General features: G+C 40.1%; 1 protein-coding gene across 1 annotated transcript in view; it reads left to right on the top strand.

Moving 5' to 3' along the window:
• yes1 (YES proto-oncogene 1, Src family tyrosine kinase) overlaps window positions 1–22,852 on the top strand; it is a 71,644-nt gene that overhangs the window by 36,252 nt on the left and 12,540 nt on the right. Inside the window, exons 3-8 of the mRNA XM_070893017.1 lie at window positions 1,113–1,212; window positions 2,977–3,075; window positions 8,420–8,523; window positions 14,134–14,283; window positions 17,779–17,934; window positions 18,635–18,814. Coding sequence (XP_070749118.1) covers window positions 1,113–1,212; window positions 2,977–3,075; window positions 8,420–8,523; window positions 14,134–14,283; window positions 17,779–17,934; window positions 18,635–18,814 — 789 coding nt within the window. The remainder of the gene's footprint in view (window positions 1–1,112; window positions 1,213–2,976; window positions 3,076–8,419; window positions 8,524–14,133; window positions 14,284–17,778; window positions 17,935–18,634; window positions 18,815–22,852) is intronic.

Below are 22,852 nucleotides of genomic sequence, written 5' to 3'. Positions count from 1 at the left end.
ATCCTTGTTTCAATCACTCCAAGGCCTTGTTTCACCTTAGTGATCTTCTACCTTACAGCCATGAATGGCAGTCTTTTGTTCAGATTGAACTTTGAGTTCTCCACCCACTTTCCTCCACTTTGCCATCTCCCTCCTTGATTTAGAACTCTACTGGAAATCCTCCTCATCCTAGCCTCTCCATTTATGTGCCCTTTCTCCACACTCAGCCACCGTATCCCACTCATCCTTATTGTAACTCTGAGATGTCCTCTGCAAGTGAGAAGTGCATCATTGTACACGCACTTCCTCTTCCCTAAATTCTCGCTGCTGAAATAGAGATCATTGCAGTCTTCTACTGTAACTCATTCCTTCCCAAAGCCAGAACTCTTCACTTATTTGTTGCAGTACAATCTTAGTTTTTAAAATTCAAGCTTCGTGTCATCTAGTCACCACTTTGTAACTTTTACTTGTTTCAAATTTAGTCCTTGTTCTATTGGCTTTGTCCCATCAAATTACTTCTCAGTATCAACATTTTTAAAACTACTGTATTTGTTTCAACATGCAACAGTTAAGCAATTTGTAGATTGTTAAGCATATATATATACATACTATTTCCCTTGTATGTAATTATAGTGTAAGTGAAGTTGCTCAAGTTGAAAATGATATCTATACTGCATAGCTGAAGGCCTCTAGTTTCATATCCCAGCCAAAACTTATTTTCACATTTAAGTGCTGTTAATGAGGAGAATGGTAAGATCAATCTAGCCCCACAGACGTGTGCCTTCCGAAAACTGATCCCAATGTTATCATTGGCTGTTGCCATTTTCTTGACACAGACTGCCCTGTGTGTGCAACTGAAGCAGGAAAGCATGCTGGCAGTAGTTGATTATCTAAAAGAACAAGGAGAAAAATTCATTGTATAAATCTCCTCTTGCAGGTTTTCTTAACTTGCAAGCCTAGGTATTTAGCCTGTGTACCAATACGAGCTTATTAATTGCTAACCACCATAAAAGTTGCAGTAATTTTTAAAGAGTTTGTAATTTTAGTTTAAATTATCAGTGCTAAGGGTGTTAATATTGGAAAGCTGCAAGATTTTAAAAGGTACTAACTGCAGTCTATACATCTTATTGAAGGGGGAGTAACTATTTTTGTGGCCTTATACGATTATGAAGCAAGAACAACAGAAGATCTGTCTTTCAAAAAGGGTGAAAGATTCCAGATCATAAACAATACGTAAGTATTTTGAACTTTTGAAGATTGCTGATATTTTAAGCTTTCTTTCCTGTGCAGGTTTAATACAATATTTTTTAGAAGCTTCGGATAATCAACTCAAAGATTAAGCACTATGCTGCACTAAAGCTGTAAGTCACTTATAAGCATCCCCCATCATCGCTTTCCATTGTGTGAATTGAAAAATGTTGATGAAATCACCACACTGAAAGACCCTAAACCAGGAGCACTCAAACTTTTGGTAGTTACACTCCACCAAAAGAAGTTTCACAGCATCTCAAGTCCCACTAGTTATGCATTTTGATATTTGTAAATTAATTAATTTTTCTAGGTACTGATACTAGTTTTTTTGATGGCAATTACAGTATGAATGGAGGGAAACAAAACAAAAATTGAAAATCTTACTATTTGAAATATTGTAGGATTCATAGTTTTATAATTAGAATTTTATCTGATTGACCGATTGTCTTCATTTTCATTCATGTGTATATCACCCAGAATACCAGTCTTAACCATTTGCAACTACACACATTTCTATTAAATTATAACCTGAAACAACCACATTTTGAAATTTGCATTATGCAAATATATAAGGAACTTTTAAGATCTAAATATATTTAACTAAATTTCTTTCAAATGCAATGAGTTTCTTAAGAAAGCTTATTCTACAGATCTAATTTAAATGTTAACAATTTCGGCTGTTTATTAATGGTCATTCTAGAGAAGACATCTAAGAGGTGATGTGCTGTTGAGATTGCACTGCTTTGCTGAGGTGCATCATATTTTGAATAGACTCCGTGGGGGTGTGTGACTACTGCACACTATATTTAAATTGTTTAGAAACTGACCAATATTCATCTATGCCCTATGGCAAATCGAATCGCGTGGATTTTTTTTTACCGCTTCTTTGTTTATTTTTTTTCCTGCCCACTTGCCATGCTCCAGCTGGACACTCCTAGTAATTCAGCATGCCTTAAAGTTTGTGAAGCACTGACCTAAACTATACTGCAAATACCATGATTTGAATAGTTCTGCAAAACAATTGCAGCATCTGTGGGGAATAGCAGCTTCATCTCTCTTATTTGATTCATGAATTTGAGTGAATATATACAGTAGACATAACAATAAAAGTGATCACTTTTCACCATTAATTCAAGCTTCACACTTTTTCTCTATTGAATCTATTCAAATTTCCTGAAGTAACTTTGTTCAGAAGCATTTTAAAGCTTCTTGTATTTTAATACTTTTTAGAATTCTGAGTAAACTGCTGCTTGCAAAATGTTGAGAGTGCTGTATTGTTGGAGGTGCCATTTTTAGATTGGATATTAAATCAAGGCCCTGTCTGCCTGTCTAGCTGAATACCATAGCACTATTTTGAGGAAGAACAGAGAGTTCTCCTAGTGCCCTAGCCAGCAATTCATCCCTCAACTAACACCACCAAAAAACAGATTAAGTGATCATTCTTTATATTGCTGTGTCCAAATTGGCTGCTAAGATTTCTATAAAAACAGTGATTTCATGTCATAAAGTAATTTGTTGGGTACAGAATATTTTGAGACAACCCCAGGATGTGAAAGGTGCTATGAAAATGCATGTTCTCTTTCTCCTTTCTTAAAACATTTTTTGATATGATTTCAAAATTCAGTTTAATACTTCAGATCTTTTCTGAAAAGTGTTTAATGTGAAATGTATTGCAATATCCATGAATGACCAACTGTATGACCAGTTAGAGAGTTTGGTATATTTATTGTCCTTGTGATGTTACAGGGAAGGCGACTGGTGGGAAGCCCGATCTATCACTACAGGAAAGAAAGGTTACATTCCCAGCAATTATGTGGCTCCTGCTGACTCCATCCAAGCCGAAGAGTAAGACCTTGTTCTGTGTTTCAAGTCTTTCAGCAAGTTTGGTGCAGGTGTCTGAAATGTCACCATTTGATGTCTGCTGCTAGCTGCTTAATTTTTTTTTAATTGCGTATCTTAACATGTTTATTGGGAATGAGGTTGGCAGATGGCTCAAGATTGTTCATTAGTTACCCAGTATGGTAGATCCTTCCTGCTGATGCAGCTCTTGCTTCGTAGCATTGATTTGTGATCAGTTTTCACTTTTCTAGTTCTAAAATGCTTTTAACTATAGAAGCCTGAAGTAACTCAATGGTTTTATAAATAAACATAGTAAATATTCCTCCTTATCCTAAAGTTGTGGTGAGATATGGTGCTGCATTCAGGGTTTAATATGGTACGTTCATGTGGGTAGATTATAGTAGATCTCATGGAAGGGCTCCACTTAAAAACAATGATAAATCAGAAGAGCATGGAAGGAGTTGGTTATCTGTGTGTGTACATACACATTTTTATTCTAAAGTGATGCTTGGGAGCACTTCGCCTTAAATGGAGCTGTGTGACCTTGATTACAGTTCAAGGGAGAGCATTCGCTGCATGTATTGGGAGATTGTGTTTGAGCCACTATGTAACTATGTTGGCATATATGTCCAAAGGATTGCCTCTAGTTTACACAGGCACTTCTTGGTGTGGTTCAAACTCTTAAATACTTGATTTGGGGTTTGTTATTTATTGTCCAAAGTTTGCTGAACTTGCCTGAAGTAAATTAAGTTGTCAGCTGGTAGCAATCTCTCTTCTGCTTCATAAGGTTCTGGGTTCAAATTCCATTCTAGGATTTTCACAGATAATTTAAGATGATATTTCAGTTTAGTACTGAGTGACTGCAGCATTGTCATTGCTCTTCAAATGAGATGAGAGAGATTAGATTGCCTGCCTATTCAGGTGGGCATTATAGATTTCATGGCACTATCCAAAGAGCAGGGAGTTTGTCCAATGGTTTAGCTAACAGTTATCCTTCAGTCATCACCAAAAACATATCTGGTCATTCATCTCATTGCTGTTTGTGGAAATTTGTTTGGTTAGGCCTCATTTGGAATACTTTGCCCAGTTTTGGTTCCTTCACATGGGGAGTGATATAGAGGTTCTGGAAAATGTTCAAAGAAGGCCCACTAAATTGATCAAAGCAGTTTAGCCCCTCTTTGTTATCACTATAGGCTAAGGTGGCTGTTTTTACTCTGGAAAAACATAGGGCTAGAATTTCCAGTGGTTTACCGCCCAGTTTCTCAGCGGTATTGACTGATCTGGGCGAGAACCAGGTCGGCGAGAAATTCCCCAGCTGAGTTATGCTGCCGGTTTCGAAGTACTGCTGGGGAGCAGACTGCCGGCATACATCGTCCACAGATCACCATGGCGCGATATTTGGCTCAGCAGTGACCCGTAGGTAAGTATAAAAAAAAAACACCCACAAGAATCTGCGGAGCTGGGCGGTAGGTGAGTAGCCCTGCAAGAAAAAGGTAAGTAACTGTTTTTTACTAATTATTTTAAAATTCTCTTGTAGCGATTTAAGTTAAAAGGGTCCTGAGAATGTTTTTATGTTTTTTTTTTTTTTGTTTGTTTTTCTCCTCCTAGGCCCAACGCGCAGCCTCTGTGTAAATTTTTAGTAAATTTATTCATTGTTGCCCAGTTTTTTTAACAACCGCCCAATCGACCCAAAGTTCCACTTTTTCGCCGAGAATCGGCCATTTTTTCGCTGGCTATTTTTATTTTTTGGGGGGTAATTTTTCGCCAGCAATAATCTTGGGAATCTTAGCGGTCTTTTGAGCGGCAATCGGGCGCTGGCGGATTGTTAGTAAATTCTAGCCCGTGGACGTTGGGGAGATTTTATTAAGGTATTTAAAATTAAGAAGGGACTAGACCTTGTCCATGTGAATGGACTATTTGAATTAGATTGGTGAGGGAGAGGGTATGTGTATAAGTTACATAAATGTAGAACCAGATTACATGTCAGGAGTTTGTTTTCTGAGTCATTGACCTTTGGAACACGTTGTAGGCTTGTGAAGTGAGTGCTGATTCACTGCAAGCATCAAAGGGAGATGGACCAGTTTCTTGCTCAGACTCGTATCACTACGTACAAAAAAAGGAGGGAAATTGGCTGTCTCATGGTCACTGTGGAGTCATGGAACTCATTTTGATTTCCTTCGGAGGTCAGAGAGGAATTTCCCAGAATTCTTTTGTGCTGGTGGATGAGAAGCATTTGGGGTTATGATGCATAGCTGCAGCATGACTGAGAGATCGGTTCTGTGGGCCAGCCAGCTGGTCTTTTTAAATTGACTACTTTGTTTGACTTTTTCAATATTTGTGAGGATAACTTTGAATCATAGAAGCTTACGACACAGAAGGTGGCCATTTGGCCAATCATATCTGCTGGATGATTTCTGATGTAAAAAGATGCAGTATAAAATACAATTTATTTTCCTTTTTAGATAAGTGATTATATCAGATTGGTTAGTATTTTAATTGGCACTATCTGGTCATCAGTATATGGGTGTATATATATTCTATATATACCCATATATAAATATCAAATGATCTGTCTTCACTCTAATATCTCAGTCATAATTGGGCTACTTCAAACAGAAACGCAAGGCAGCAACAAAAAACCTTTTTATTATTGGATAAGCTTTTCTGCTAGCCTCTACATCGGCACCTCCAAGTCAAACTTAATGCTTTCTCCCCACATTAGAAGCTATTACTTCCTGACCTCCAGACTGCATTAACCCCTACCCCATTTTACACACACAGCATTTACACACTCTGTAACCCATTGCATTTGTAAGTCCGCTAATATTGTCATTAAGCTTTCGTTCAGTTTTTGTTTCTGTAGTCTATGCATAATGGAAACAAAACAGGATGAGACTGAATTCTTCTTTCTGAAAGGGGGAGGAGCTAAATCTGTCAGTCCTTCCTGGGGATAGTGACTAATTGCTTTTGGTAGACTCCTATCGAGGCATTAATTGCACTAATGTAGTTGGGGTGACTCACTGGACAAAAGGTTCCTTCCCTCTACTTTTTCACATGCACTTGTTGATGTAGCACACATTAAATATCACTTGACTTTGTGCTACGTAGAGCCTTGTGACATGCTTGTTTTGTTTCAACCACACTGGCCAAGTCAGGCTTCAACAAGCTGAAAAGGTTTTCGGCTGGCACTTTAGGGGGAAAAAAATAATTCATTGGGAGAATGTCCCATTAGGGTTTAATATGTCTCTCTGCATCAGTAGAAAGCTTACCAACTGCTGCATTAACAGTTTCATTTTCCTCTCATCAGAATGTAGTATTTGTTTAAAGAGTGCTTGTTTAAATGTTTGCAAATCCTTCCAAAACCCCATTTGGAGTATGGTGGAATGGAAAGACAATATTATCTTTTAATTCCATTTAGTTTCATAAAGTTACCAAATTCTGCAGCAGTGAAGTGTGGTTCATTGTCCAAGGTTACTTCCTCAGATCTGTTGTATAAGTAAATAAATTCCAAACTATTTAATTGGTTTTGGTAGTAGTTGCCTGGGACGTGGGGAAAAACCTCCAGCCATTTTGAATGGCTATCCACCATACTAGAATGACTGTTAATCCCCTTCCTCCTTGCCCTCTTTTTTCCGCCCCCACCTCCAAATATAAACTGGCCATATGCATAGTGCCGACTGCCAGGAAATCTTCACCTACTACATATACTGAATTAGTCATGGAGTCTTTATGTTTTTACACATTTGTGCTATAGGTCCAGTTTTTGATCATATATGGCATTTTACGTCTTCGATTTGAAATTCTGGGAAGCACTTCACATGACAGTAACGGCTTTATTCAATTTATTTCACAATGCTTTCCCCTTCCCATTCTTCTGAAAATCTGTCTTTCTAATGGAAGTTGCATCCACAGATACCGTGGTACCCATTTCTCTCACTCCTGAAGCTGTAATTTAATGTATTAACGCTAATGGCTGGTGCAATTGCATTTCTTGGTTCTTTTGTTATTTGCTACTTTCACAGCTAGGGCAATTCCACAGGCAGACTTAGTCGTCTCTTTTTGACAAGTGCTTCTTTTTGAATCAATTCACTCCTTGACCCACAAACAACCATCTCAGAGCATCATTTAAAAAACTAGTTAGATGTTTTAAAAGAAGTGAAAGCAGTTTTGTTAATTATGGTTAAATTTGTTAAATCTGAACATTTCTGTAATCACAAGGAATAGCCATAATTTCAAGGCCACAACCCTGAGGAAACATTGACCTTCCGTCATTGCCATCATTTGCAACCATTTAGTGCTCTAGCTAGTCCAAATATAATTTAAAGTCATTGTTACCTATACTACTCTAGTGTTCTTGGTGTGACATATTGTCTGTGGCCTAATCATCTGAATTCCACACAGCTGTTTTATCCCAACCTGTCAATCTTACAACAATCTCTGAGAATTGCATACATAGGACAAGAGCTTTGCACAACCACCCCTTTTTTTAAATGATGGCACAAACTTTTCTATCAGTCGCATCCCATGTCACTTCCAGGTCAGACCAACACTTTGTCCCCAGATTACAGATACTTTCTTCCAGCCACCAGATAGCAATAACTCATTCCCAGCTTTACATGTTGAGATATGACCCCTCCTCTCCCCTAACCCTAACCCTTATAATGTACAACTCACCAAGCATTTTGTACACATGCACATTCTCCAGTTTCTCTCTTTTACCAGTCTCTCGGACTGCATTTACACTATAACTTTAGCAAGTTATTGGTATGCAATGGCTTTGGCTTTGCACTGACAGCAAACTTATGAAATGTAAATGAAGTTAAGGCCCAAAATGACTCCAAAGGAAAGCAGAATGAAACTTCCTCCACGTTGTTCAGTGTCAGGTTGGGACTTGACTCCAGATTCCGGCTGCATTTACACTATAGCCCCAATTTTTTATGTATGTGTGCCTGTATCACAGGACCCATACTTTGGGCTCAGCCCCTTAATTTGAATAGGCTACAATATGTCACACCAAGAACACTACAGAGTATGGTACAGGTAACACTTCTAGTCCCTCATTCCTTTGATTTTTCACTCACCTGAGACTGGATTCTTGATTTTTATCACCAGTTTTCAACCTCTTGTGGCTGGTTCATTTGGTCAAGTTACTTTGTAAAATTGCTTTTTAATAAAAAGTGCAAAAAAAAAATTCAAATTATAAATCTGACAACAGTACACTTCGTGTCAACAATTTCAGGTTTGTATCATGATTTTCCTGTTTTTTTAGATTTGTGTCTGGTTAGAAAGTGTATGTCAACATTGTTAAATCAGCACTGCTCAATGAAAGTGCTCTTTGATTTGTTTCTAGGTGGTATTTTGGTAAAATGGGTCGCAAGGATGCAGAGCGATTACTGTTACATCCAGGAAATGCACGTGGCACATTCTTGGTTCGCGAGAGTGAAACCACAAAAGGTATTTTAAGTGTTTAATGTGGCAGTAAATAATCCAGAAGCCTTACAATTATGAACGAGATTTTGTAAAGAAACGGTGAATAGATCAGGAAATTAGGGGAGCATATAACAAGCATAATGCAATAATCCTGAGCAACTTTAATCTTCTTTTCGACTGGACAAACCAAATTGATAAAAGTAGCTTGGCGGGCAAGTTCATGGAATGCATTCGAGACAGTTTTCTAGAACAGTATGTCGATGAACCAACTAGGGAACAGGCTATTTTGGATCTTGTGTTGTGAAATGAGACCGGGTTAATTAGTAATCTTATAGTAAAAGATTCTCTGGGGAAGAGTGGTCATAATAGGATAACATTTCTTAGAGTTTGAGAGTGATGTGGTTAAACCCAAAACTGGGGTCTTAAAATTTAAACAAAGCCAATTACGGAGATATGAGGGGCGAGTTGGCTGAGGTAGATTGGGAAATTAGATTAAAAGATATGACAGTAGATAAGCAATGGCAAACATTTAACAAAATAATTCATAATTCTCATTCTGTTTAGGAATTAAAAACTCCACTGGAAAAGTGGTACAGCCATGGCTAATTAGAGAAGTTAAGCATCGTATTAGATTTAAAAACTTACAATGTTGCCAAAAAGAGTAGTAAGCCCGAGGGTTGGGAGGGTTTTGAAAATCAGCAAAGGATGACCAAGGAATTGATAGAGGAAAAAAATAGAATATGAAAGTAAACTAGCAATAAATATAAAACCAGATTGTAAGAACTTCTACAAGTATATAAAAAGGAAGTGAGTAGCAAAAGTAAGCGTTGGTCCCTTAGAGGTTGAGACAGACAACATTTTAATGGGGAATAAGGAAATGACATGTAAAACAAAGATGTTGTTTCTGTCTTCACAGTAGAAGGCACAAAGAACATAATCGGAAATTGTGGGGAACCAAGCGTCTAATAAGAGTGAGGAACTGAAAGTAATTAATAATAAAGAAAAAGTACTGGAGAAATTAATGGGACTAAAACTGACAAATCCCCAGGACCAGATGGCCTACACCCGAGGGTTTTAAAAAAGGTGGCTGCAGAGATAGTGGATGTATTGGTTTTGACCTTCTAGAATTTAGAGAATTCTGGAACAGTCCTCATGACTTGGAAGGTAGCAGTTGCAACCCCGCTGTTGAAGAAAATGGGGAACTATAGGCCAGTTAGCCTTCATCAGTAGTAGGAAAAATGCTAGAATCTATTATGAAGGACATTGTAGGGGTAAAAAGACGGCTTCTCTCCCTCGGGATGGACTACCTGATATAGGTAATCGACACCTCGCCCGTTGCCCACTGTAAAATGACCACGGAAGTAAACAAACAAAATCTCAGGTTCAACCAGCTTTATTTCGAGCAATTGTCAGGGAAGGTTCAGTCGTGGAACCTCCGAAATACATCAGGTTTTGAGTATAATTTATACAGGCTTTGGAGAGGAGCTTACCCTCCCACAAAATCATCGATAGATCTATTGCTATCAGCGGAGTTACATTGATTTATTGACTCTTATCAGACTGGCTCTGAGTGGTATATGCAACTGTCCATCTCCCATCATTGTGTTCCATTATTTGCCCTCTACCCCAATCTGCACATCACCTAGAATAATCTCTTCCTCAGAGACTTCTAATCAAAAACTGCTGACTTCGGCTGTTTAAGTGTTACTAAGGTTAAGGATACATTTCGAGCAATGCATTATAAGGTTATAAGTGTGCTATACCTACATAAGCAAGTGTTACATACATAGGCAATTTCTCAGACCTCTCCCATAGTACTGATCAGTTCGCTACCTTCAGCATTGTTCTGACCACCTTTCTATCTGCTACAATAATTTATCCCTTACAGACATGGAAAATCACAATATGGTTAGGCAGAGTCAACACAGTTTTATGAAAGGGAAAGCATGTTTGACAAATCAATTAAGAGTTTTTTGGGGGTAACTAACAGGGTAGATAAAGGGTTGATGTCATATATTTAGATTTTCAGAAGACATGCGATAATGTGGTGCACAAGAGATTAATTACACAAGATTAGGGCTCATGGAATTGGGGTAATATACTAGCATGGATTGAGGATTGGTTAATGGAGAGAAACAGAGTGGAAATAAACAGGTCATTTTTGGGATGGCATGGTGTAACGAGTGGAGTGCTGCTAGGATCTGTGCTTGAGCCTCAGCCATTTTCAATCTATATCAATGATTTAGATGAGCGGACCAAGTGTAATATATCCAGGTTTGCTGACAGTACAAAGCTAGGTGGGGATTTAGACAGGTTAAGTGATTGGGCAAGTAGTTGGCAGATGAAGTATAATGTGGGGAAGTGTGAAATTGTCCATTTTGGAAGGAAGAATGGAAAAGCAAAATATTTTTTCTAAAGGTAGCCTAGTAAATTTAGGTATGCAGAGGGATTTGTGGGTCCATGTACACAAATCACAAAAAGTTAACATGCAAGTACAGCAAGCAATCAGGAAGGCAAATGGTATGTTAGCCTTTATTGCAAGGGGGTTGGAGTATAAAAGTAAGGAAGTCTTGCTGCAATTATATAGGACACCTGGAGTATTCTGTACAGTTTTGTTTTCCTTACTGAAAGAAGGGGGTGCAACAAAGGTTCACTAGATTGATTCCTGGGATGAGAGGGCTGTCCTATGAGAAAAGATTGAGTAGAAATGTGCCTATATTCTCGCGTTTCGAAGAGAGGAGATCTCATTGAAACATATAAAATTCTTAGAGGGTTTGATAGGGTAGATGCTGTGAGGCTGCTTCCCCTGGCTGGAGGGTCCAGAACTAGGGATCATAGTCTTAGGAAAAGGAGTTGGCCATTTTGGACTGGGAAGAGGAGAAATTTCTTCACCTAGAGGGTTGTGAATGCTCTGTCAATGAATATATTCAAGACTGAGATCGATAGATTTTTAGGCACTAAGGGATATGGGGATAGAGCGGGAAAGTGGAGTTGATGTAGAAGTTCAGCTGTGATCTTGTTGAATGCTGGAGCAGGCTTGATGGGCTGTATGGCCTGTTCCTGTGCCTATTTCTTATGTTCTTGTATGTACTGTGAAATGGTCAAGTAAGAAATATAAGTTGTGTGGAACTGAGGCAGAGGGTGGGAAAGAGAAGTAAAATGTATTTTCTAACTATTTAGGAGTGACTGCCATGATAGTTTGATGAATTTAAAAATAATTGGCAACTATAAATTAGAACAACTTGAATTCTGGTTTTCCCCTTAAATCTGCTTCTGTTGAAATAAAATTAAAACACCTTTTATCATTATTTTACAAACACGTTGTTACATTTGTTAGCATTGTGTTGCTTAAGCATGATTGATTCTTCAGTTGAGAGCAGTCCCACATTTGAATCTGTCGCTGTTCACTTTTACTACATTTGAGATGTTTCTGATGAGAAGAGACAATTTTTGTTCCTATTTGCACATGTAGGATTGTCGTGATCATACTGATGAAACTGTTACAACGATGGCAGACACCATTTCATATCAGCTTCACAAAGATATTGACATAACATTCTTTTCATTCTATTTAAAAAATGAGGCAGACAAAAAGCAGGAAACTATAGACCAGTTAGCCTAACATCTGTGGTTGAGAAAATGTTGGAGTCCATGATAAAAGAATCAGTAGCAAGACATTTGGAAAAGCAAAATTTTGGTCAGCCAGAGTCAGCATGGATTTATGAAGGGGAAGTCATGTTAAATTTGCTGGAGTTCTTTGAGGATGTAACAGACAGGGTGGCTAAAGGGGAACCAGTTAATGTGGTGTATTTGGACTTCCAGAACGCATTTGACAAGGTACCACATAAAAGGTTATTGCACAAGATAAAAGTTCACGAGGTTGGGGGTAATATATTAGCATAGATAGAGGATTGGCTAACTAACAGAAAGTCGGGATAAATGGTTTGTTCTCTGGTTGGCAACCAGTAACTAGTGGGGTGCCACAGGGATCAGTGCTGGGACCCCAACTATTTATAATCTATATTAACGACTTGGAAGGAGGGACTGAGTGTAACGTAGCCAAGTTTGCTGACGATACAAAGATGGGAGGAAAAACAATGTGTGATGAGGTCACAAAAAATCTGCAAAAGGACATAGACAGGCTAAGTGAGTGGGCAAAAATTTGGCAGATGGAGTATAATGTTGGTAAGTGTGAGGTCATGCACTTTGGCAGAAAAAATCAAAGAGCAAGTTATTATTTAAATGGAGAAAGATTACAACATGCTGCAGTACAGCGGGACCTGGGGGTACTTGTTCATGCAACACAAAAGGATAGTATGCAGGTACAGCAAGTGATCAGGAAGGCCAATGGTATCTTGGCCTTTATTGCAAAGGGGATGGAGTATAAAAGCAGGGAAGTCTTAGTACAGCTATATAAGGTATTGGTGAGGCCACACCTGGAATACTGCATGCAGTTTTGGTTTCCGTATTCACGAAAGGATATACTTGCTTTGGCGACAGTTGAGAGAAGGTTCACTAGGTTGATTCCGAAAATGAGGGGGTTGACTTATGAGGAAAGGTTGAGTAGGTTGGGCCTCTACTCATTGGAATTCAGAAGAATGAGAGGTGATCTTATCGAAACATATAAGTTTGAGGGGGCTAGACAAGGTGGATGCAGAAGAGGATGTTTACACTGCTGGGGGAGACTAGAACTAGAGCGCATGATCTTAGAATAAGGGGTCACCCATTTAAAACGGAGATGAGAAATTTCTTCTCGGGGTTGTAAATTTGTGGAATTCGCTGCCTCAGAGCTGTGGAAGCTGGTACATTGAATAATTTTAAGACAGAAATAGACAGTTTCTTAAACGATAAGGGGTTTTGGGGAGCGGGCAGAGAAGTGGAGCTGAGTCCATGATCAGATTGGCCATGATAATGTATGGCCTACTTCTGTTTGTATTTCTTATGTTCTTATGTTCTAATCTGACAGGCTAGCCAATACCCTGTGCAAATACATGGGGGTGGGGGGAGAAAAACTGGGAGGTATCATTAAAAATTCAAACTAATACTGGAGGATTCCAGCTTGTATTTGTAATAGATTTTCTATATCTACCTGTACATTAGACATTGTTATTAAATTGAGAAATGATACACATTTAAATGTGTAGTGCATAAACATACTCTTTGTTTAAGAACAATGAGTAAATCTTCTGATAGAATTGATTGCTGTTTACAGAGGGGAGACGCTGGAGTGAGCAAGGAAGGATACAATCAACTGACGAGAACAAAGGCTCACAGTGAGCAAAAGCTTGGGGTGCAAGCAACAGCATGCCTGGGGCATAAGTGGTCAGTTGTTTGAGGTGGTGCTGGCAGCGACATGGTTAGGAAGATTAAGAATTGCAACGGAAAGAGATTGTAGTTTAGCTGTCACAGTAAGTTAGGACCTAACTCTGTGTTTCTCTGTACTTCTGGGCTGGGTGTTGATATTGAAGCGGAAGTGTAATGTTGATCGAAGGGGTGCAAAAAATATTTATCCTCCCATCTAGTTGGTTGTCACAGTAGAAAACCTGAGCTAATCAGAAAACTGAGACATAAGCCTGCACTAAACCTATTAAAAATGGAAACGGGATTTTTAAAATGTCCTAAATTATTTTTCAGGTGCATACTCCCTTTCAATAAGAGATTGGGATGAAGTAAAAGGTGATAATGTCAAACACTACAAAATCAGAAAACTTGACAGCGGTGGTTATTACATAACAACAAGAGCCCAGTTCGAGTCACTACAGAAGCTGGTGAAACACTACACAGGTATCTCCCTCTCAAAAAGGTTCAGATAATTGAGTTTCAGAAATACATACACTGTTTGAAAAGTGATAAAAGAATGAAATGCATGCAGAGTTGAAAATCTTGAGAATCACTTAATTCACTGAGATATGCAAGTGCATACTTGCACATGCAACGCAAAGTTTGTTGTGGTGCATATATAAAAATAAATAAACTACATTGCCTTAGTTAATTTATAGTAAAGTCTCTATCACTATTGTTGATGAATGCGCCACGGTTTGGAAATGTGTTGTATGGAATATTTAATTACTTCTATAGTTGCCTCCAACTGATTCAAGCACAACATTCCAATATATCAAAGCATGGCCTGGTTTATAATGACTTCTATTGTAACTGGAATAGGTGACTCAGATTGATTGTTTAAACTTAGAATATTTTTTAATTTTATCTAGGACGGGATTTAAAATTAGTTTAATCTATCTGCTCATTTTTGACAGGTGGTATTGCATCATAAAGAAATAACATGTACCTTTGGAGTTTAAAAACATTTCACCAAATTCAGGATCCTTAACTATGAAATCTTTAATTGATGGATTGTAGTATTAGAAACATAGAAATTTACAGCACAGAAGGAGGCCATTTCGGCCCATCGTATCCGCCCCGGCCGACAGAGCCACACAGCCCAATGAACAATGGCGGACAGGTAAAGAGCATCTGGCCCAACCAGTCCGCCCCCCACAACTGCGATACTCCATGTATCGCAACATTTCACACTCCACCCTACCTGGAGCCATATCATCTCTTAGGAGAGGCAAAAAAAACAGATGAAAACCCAGGCCAATTGGGGGGGGGGGAAATCTGGGAAAAATCCTCTCCGACCGATCTAGGCGATCGAAACTAGTCCAGGAGATCACTCTGGCCATATTCGATTCCCTGAAGTACTTACCATTGTATCTGCGATAGCCAACGAGTGGTTATCCAGTCGAATCCCACTTACTAGCTCTAAGTCTGTAACCCTGCAGGTTACGGCACCTCAAGTGCCTATCCAAGCACCTTTTAAATATGGTGAGGGCTTCTGCCTCTATCATCTTTCCAGGCAGTGCATTCCAGACCCTCACAACCCTTTGCGTGAAGAAGCTTCCCCTCAAATCGCCTCTAAACCTTCCACCAACCACCTTTAACCTATGCCCCCTCGTAATTGACCCTTCCATCAAGGGAAATAGGCCCTTGCTATCCACTATATCCAGGCCCTTCAAAATTTTATACACTTCAATTAGGTCTCCTCTCAGCCTCCTTTGTTCAAAGGAGAACAAATCCAGCCTATCCAATCTGTCCTCATAGCTAAGATTCTCCATTCCAGACAGCATCCTCGTAAATCTCCTCTGCACCCTCTCCAGTACAATCACGTCCTTCCTATAATACGACAACCAGAACTGCATGCGGTATTCCAGCTGTGGCCTAACCAGTGTATTATACAATTTAAGCATAATCTCCGTGCTCTTGTATTCTATGCCTCGGCCAGTAAAGACAAGCATTCCGTATGCCTTCTTAACTACCTTATCCATCTGGCCTACTTTCAGGGATCTGTGGACAAGCACTCCAAGGTCCCTTTGTTCATCTACACTTCTAAGTGGCCTACCGTTTAATATGAATACTGCTTCCTTATTTGCCCTCCCCAAGAACATTACCTCACACTTTTCTCCGAATTAAATTCCATTTGCCCACTCAACCAGTAGATTGATATCCTCCTGCAGTCCATGATTTTCCTCTTCATTATCAACCACAGTCAATTTTAGTGTCATCTGCAAACTTCTTAATCATGCCCCCTATATTCAAATCTAGATCATTAATGTATACCACAAAAAGCAAGGGATCCAGTACTGAGCCCTGTGGAACCCCACTGGAAACATCCATCAACCATTACCCTTTGCTTCCTACCTCTAAGCCAATTTTGGATCCAACTTGCCACTTTGCCCTGGATCCCATGTGCTTTTACCTTTGTGACAAGTCTGCCATGTGGAACCTTATCAAAAGCTTTGCTAAAGTCCATATACACTACATTGTATGCACTACCCTCATCGACCCTCCTGGTTACCTCCTCGAAAAATTCAATTAGGTTAGTCAAACACTCTTTCCTTAATAAATCCATGCTGACTGTCCCGAATTAATCCTTGCCGTTCTAAATGTAGATTTATCCTGTCCTTCAGGATTTTTTCCAATAATTTTCCCACCACTGAGGTTAGGCTGACAGGCCTGTCGTTACTCGGCCTATTGCTTTCTCCCTTCTTAAACAAGGATACCACGTTAGCAGTCCTCCAGTCCCCCATACCATGCCTGAATCCAAAGCTGGACTGGGAAATGATGGTCAAGGCCTCTGCTATTTCAAACACCTGTGGACTCCTCCCTTTTTGGCATGGAAGCAAGTCATCCTTGTTTCGAGGGACTGCCTATGATGATGATGTGATGTATTTCCTCTTTTGCTTCGCTCAACAGCCTGGGATGCATTTCATCCGGGCCTGGGGACTTATCCACTTTCAAAGCTGCTAAACCCTTTAATACCTCCTCTCTCACTGTTTATTTCATCCAGAATTTTCCACTTCTCCTCGATAGCAGTATCTGCATTGCCCCTTTCCTTTGTGAAAACAGACGCAAAGTATTCATTAAGAACCATACCAACATCTTCCGCCTCCCCCACACATTACCCTTATAGTCTCTACTAGGCCCATACCCTTTCTTTCGTTATCCTCTTGCTCTTAATATATAGAACATCTTTGGGTTTTCCTTGATTTTACTTGCCAAGAATTTTTCATGCTCTCAGCATTCCTAATATCCTTTTTTAATTTTACCTCCGAACTTTCTATATGCCTCCAGAGATTCTACAGTATTTAGCCGTCGGTATATGACATAAACTTCCCTTTTTTTTCTTTCTTCTCCTGTGTAAGACATCCAGGGGACTCTAGAATTGTTATTCCCGCCCTTTTTCTTGAAAAGGCACATGTTTGGCCTGAGCCCTCCAGATCTCCTCCTCGAATGCCTTCCACTGTTCCGACACTGATTTACCTTCAAGTAGCTGTTTCCAGCCCACCGTGGCCAAATCACTTCTCAACTTAGCAAAGTTAGCTTTTCCCCAATTTGGGACTTTTATTCCTGGTCTATCCTTGTCCTTATCCATAACTACCTTGAATCTGACTGAATTATGGTCACTGGCACCCAAGTGCTCTCCCTCTGATACCCCTACCACCTGCCCAGCTTCATTCCCCAAAACTAAATCCAGAACCGCCCCCTCCCGTGTTGGGCTTGTTACATACTGACTAAAAAAGTTCTCTTGAATGCATTTTAGGAATTCTGCACTCTCTATACCCTTCACACTATATTTGTCCCAATCAATAGTCAGATAGTTGAAATACCTTACTATTACATTATGAAATGTTTCCTTGTATGTTCCCTACATTCCATCTTTTTTATTGTATCTTTCATGTTTCAAATGTTAGTGAAATTTTATTTTACCAATTTCTTTAGATCATGCAGATGGTTTGTGCCATAGATTAACTACTGTGTGCCCTACTGTGAAACCACAAACCCAGGGACTGGCTAAAGATGCATGGGAAATTCCTCGGGATTCCTTGCGTCTGGAAATTAAACTTGGACAAGGCTGTTTTGGTGAAGTTTGGATGGGTAAGTTTTTTTGTGAGGAAGGGGAAGAGTAGCCCTCTTTTTATAAAAAAATACAGTGAAACCTATAAATTACAGATACCTTGGGGACTGGCATAAGTTATCTTTTTTTTGCAGGAGTCCTATTTTCAAAATAGTCATTATATATTGTAAAAAAAAAAATTCCCAACAATCTTGAATAACCAGTTGAGATATGATCAGTACCTAATCAGCTGCAACAGTGCTAAGAATTCCCCTCCTGCACAACAGTGTTCAGCTCTGTTTATTCTACTCTACCTCTCTTTTCCTCCTTTAAGATGTACCTTAAAACCTACCTCTTTGACCAAGCTTTTGGTCATCTGCTGTAATTTCTTCTTGTGTGCCTCGTGTCACTTTTTTTTTGTTTTATATCACGCATGTGAAGCGCATTGGAATAGTTTACTATGTTAAAGGTGCTATATAAATACAAGTTGTTATTGCAATATTATTACTCTCTTTTCAGCAGTACATTTCTCAATTACAGCACTAGTTTTATGGTTAGGTAATTAAAGATATGATTGAAATGTCTGGTTACAGTTTTGTTCATGCAGAAAAAATTGTTTATTTAATTTCTTCGGGTACAATACAAAATACCTGTTAAGTTGGGAGAGGTGAAGAATTAATACAACTGAATTCTGAATTGTGGAGATACTCCCAGTATATTAGCCTCTTTTTCATTTTTCAGGAACTTGGAATGGAACCACAAAAGTGGCAATTAAAACACTAAAACCTGGTACCATGTCTCCAGAAGCTTTTTTGCAAGAGGCTCAAATTATGAAGAAATTGCGTCATGATAAACTTGTACCATTGTACGCTGTTGTCTCAGAAGAGCCAATTTACATTGTAACAGAATACATGGCAAAAGGTTAGATTATTTGTAAATGACTGTCTTGTAAAACTGCTTCAGTGAGTGTACATACGCTATTGCATATGAAGCTTTGGTGTACTTGAACACCAAGGAACCTTTTCTTCATTTGTTCTTTGTATGTTCTTTACATATTTTTAAAGTTAAAGTAACTTCTTCCTGTCACTGGTAAGGAAAAAATAGATTTTAGATGAATAGAATCTGAAATAGATAGCACTAAAATATTTCTGCAGTTGGCACCTAAAGTAGGCAAGTAAAAAGATCCTGTAACAGAAATTAAGGGAACAAAGAAAGAAGTTGCATTTATAAAAGACTTCACCCAAGTTATCTGTTTTTGGTGGTGTTGGTTGAGGGAAGAATGTTAGCTGGGACAAAAGGAAAACTCGAAAGTTGGCACCTCTGACAATGGAGCAATCAATCAGTACTGCATTGAAGAGGAGGAAATTGCAGGTATATGATGAAATAACGAGAAATTGCAAAAACTTAATTTTCATGAGTATTGCACAGGGTAAAGCTGTGCAAAAACTATATTAGCATAAATGGTTTAACTTCCCACCCTCTAGCTAACCTTATCATCTGTATGAAATTGGTAATTTGGTGCTATTTGTGCTTGGCGTTGACTCGCTGTGAACTGGGTTGAAATCATTCAAACTCATTGCATGAAAGACTCAAACTTTCATCCATCAACAGGGGTTGGATTCAAGCCCACTTCGAAGAGACAAAAAGCCAGATTGCTAACTGCAATATGATCTGCTCCTCATAAATGCAGATCTTAATGCTGCAGAGTGACTAATACCTGAGGTAATAGCTTGAAAAATGAACTTTGTTTTTACTGTTGATGAGAGAAAACATTGCATTGTCAATTATGTCATTTATTCACTCCTAAGATTTTGGTTTAGAGGCACTATATTTGCAGTTGTTTTTATATGCATGTCTGTTCCAGTGTAATCTGTGATCACTTTTTGTTTCAAACATTAACTGAATGTGATTCCTGCACCTCAGGCTATATAACAGAAGGAAGGATTCACCAATCAATTTGTGTGCGAGTTGCTACTAAATAATTTGCAAGTCATATGTTTTGACTTGATTGCTAAATAAACATTATTCTACTGACTTTAAGCATCACCATGCAAGATTGGCAGTAAAGAATTAATGTTTATTGTGTGGACCAGAATTAAAATACTTTTCTAAAGCAAGTGTAAGTGCAATTCTAACCCTCAGAAGATACATATGCTCTTTTTATATGATTTGGGAGACATTGCATTTGACATTTGTGATGAACCCTGTTATGTTTGTAAACCTAGGCAACCTGTATCATACCGCCACCAGAGGGCCTACCTGTTGGAGTCCCAAGGGATCCCAGCATCCCTTGGGAGCACTGTATATAAGCAGGCCTCCCATTCTGTACCAGCACTCTGGAGTTTAAATAAAGGAGCTATGGTCACACTTAGTTACTGTCTACAGTACTCAGTTGCATTTCTTTATTATGAGCATAACAATTGGCGACGAGATAACGAACAACCACGCGAAAATGCAAAGAACTGTTGGTATCCTGGAGAAATTCTCAGAAGGGGACGATTGGGAGGTCTTCGTGGAGCGACTCGACCAATACTTAGTGGCCAACGAGCTGGAAGGGGATGAGAACGCTGCCAAACGAAGGGCGATCCTCCTTACCGTCTGTGGGGCAACAACCTATGGCCTCATGAAGAATCTCCTAGCTCCAGTGAAACCAACAACCAAATCCTATGAAGAACTGTGTACGCTGGTCCGGAAGCACCTAAATCTGAAGGAAAGCATTTTGATGGCAAGGTATCGATTCTACACGTGTCAGCGGTCTGAAGGCCAGGAAGTGGCGAGCTACGTCGCCGAGCTGAGGCTCCTTGCAGGACATTGCGAATTCGATGGATTCTTGGAGCAAATGCTAAGAGACTTTTTTGTGCTTGGCATTGGCCATGAGGTTATCCTACGTAACCTGTTGACTGTTAAAACACCGAATCTGAGCAAAGTCATAACGATAGCCCAGGCATTTATGTCCACCAGCGATAACACCAAACAAATTTCACAGCATAGAGGTTTCGGCCAGTACTGTACACAAAGTAATGTCGTTTTCAGGCAGGAATGCATATGGCAGAACGTACATGCCGGCAGCTGCATGACCTCAGATGACCGAGTCCGCCATCAATCGTTAATGCGAGGCAGTTAACACTTTGTTGGCGCTGCGGAGGTGATCATCAAGCCGATCAATGCCGCTTCAAACACTGTGCAAAGGCTGTGGAACAATGGGACACCTCCAGCAAATGTGCAGACGAGCTGCAAACCACCACGTTACAGAGGAAGATCGATCCATGGTGGATCAGGCTGAACTAGAGACTGGAACCGAGGAGGCAGAAGTGGACGGGGTACACACCTTCACCACGAAATGTCCACCGATCATGTTAAAAGTTGAACTGAACGGAATTCCAGTATCCATGGAACTGGACACGGGTGCGAGTCAGTCTATCATGAGCAAAAAGGCCTTCGACAGACTGTGGTGCAACAAGGCACGCAGGTCCAAGCTTATCCCCATTCATACCAAGCTAAGAACTTACACCAATGAGCTGATTCCTGTTATTGACAGCGCAGAAGTAAAAGTCTCCTATGATGGAGCAGTGCACGAACTCCCACTATGGATTGTACCAGGAGATGGCCCCACATTGTTCGGCAGAAGTTGGCTGGGAAAAATCCACTGGAACTGGGACGACATCCAAGCGCTCTCGTCCGTCGACGACGCCTCGTGCTCAGGTTCTGAGCAAGTTCCCGTCATTTGAGCCAGGCATTGGAAGTTTCTCGGGGTTGAAGGTGCAGATCGACCTGGTTCCCGGTACACGACCTATCCACCACAAGGCCAGGGCGGTGCCATAAATGTTGCGAGAGAAAGTGGAAATTGAGCTGGACAGGCTGCAGCGAGAAGGCATCGTCGTGCCGGTGGAGTTCAACAAGTGGGCCAGTCTGATTGTTCCGGTTCTCAAAGGCGATGGCCAGAATTTGTGGGGACTATAAAGTAACGATTAACCGTTTTTCGCTACAGGACCAGCACCCGCTACCCAAGGCAGACGACTTATTTGCGATCTTGGCTGGAGGAAAGATGTTCACCAAGTTGGACTTGACCTTGGCCTAAATGACATAGGAGCTGGAGGAATCGTCGAAAGGCCTCATCTGCATCAACACGCACAAATGTCTGTTCTTCTACAATAAATGTCCGTTTGAGATTCGATCGGCTGCGGCAATTTTCCAAAGGAACATGGAGAACCTACTAAAGTTGGTTCCGCGCACTGTAGTTTTCCAGGACGGCATACTGATCACCGGTCGGGACACCATCGAACACTTGAAGAACCTGGAAGAGGTTCTAAGTCGGCTAGATCGCGTGGGACCCAGGTTGAAACGCTCGAAGTGTGTTTTCCTGGCGCCAGAGGTCGAGTTCTTGGGGAGAAGAATCGCGGCAGACGGCATCAAACCCACCGACACCAAGACAGAGGCCATCAAGAACGCGCCGAGATCACACAACGTGACGGAGCTGCGGTCATTCCTGGGACTCCTCAACTATTTTGGTAATTTCCTACCTGGGTTAAGCACCTTGCTAGAACCCCTACACATGCTACTACGCAAGGGAGACGACTGGGTACGGGGGCAATCACGAGGTTGCTTTTGAGAGAGCCAGAAATCGGTTATGTTCCAACAAACTGCTTGTTCTGCATAACCCATGTAAACGATTAGTGTTAACTTGTGATGCATCTTCATACGGGGTCGGGTGTGTGTTACAACAAGCTAACGAATTGGGAACATTGCAACCGGTCGCCTATGCATCCAGGAGTTTGTCCAAGGCCGAAAGGGCTTACAGCATGATTGAAAAAGAAGCTCTGGCATGCATTTATGGGGTGAAAAAAATGCACCAGTATCTGCTTGGTCTCAAGTTTGAGCTGGAAACTGACCATAAGCCGCTCATAACGCTATTCCCAGAGAGCATAGGGATTAACACCAATGCCTCTGCCCATATCCAAA

The sequence above is a fragment of the Pristiophorus japonicus genome, chromosome 1, assembly GCF_044704955.1.
Source record: "Pristiophorus japonicus isolate sPriJap1 chromosome 1, sPriJap1.hap1, whole genome shotgun sequence".
NCBI classification, from domain to species: Eukaryota; Metazoa; Chordata; class Chondrichthyes; family Pristiophoridae; genus Pristiophorus; species Pristiophorus japonicus.
Note: the sequence above shows the minus strand (reverse complement) of the source record. Positions and strands in the feature narration are given on the sequence as shown.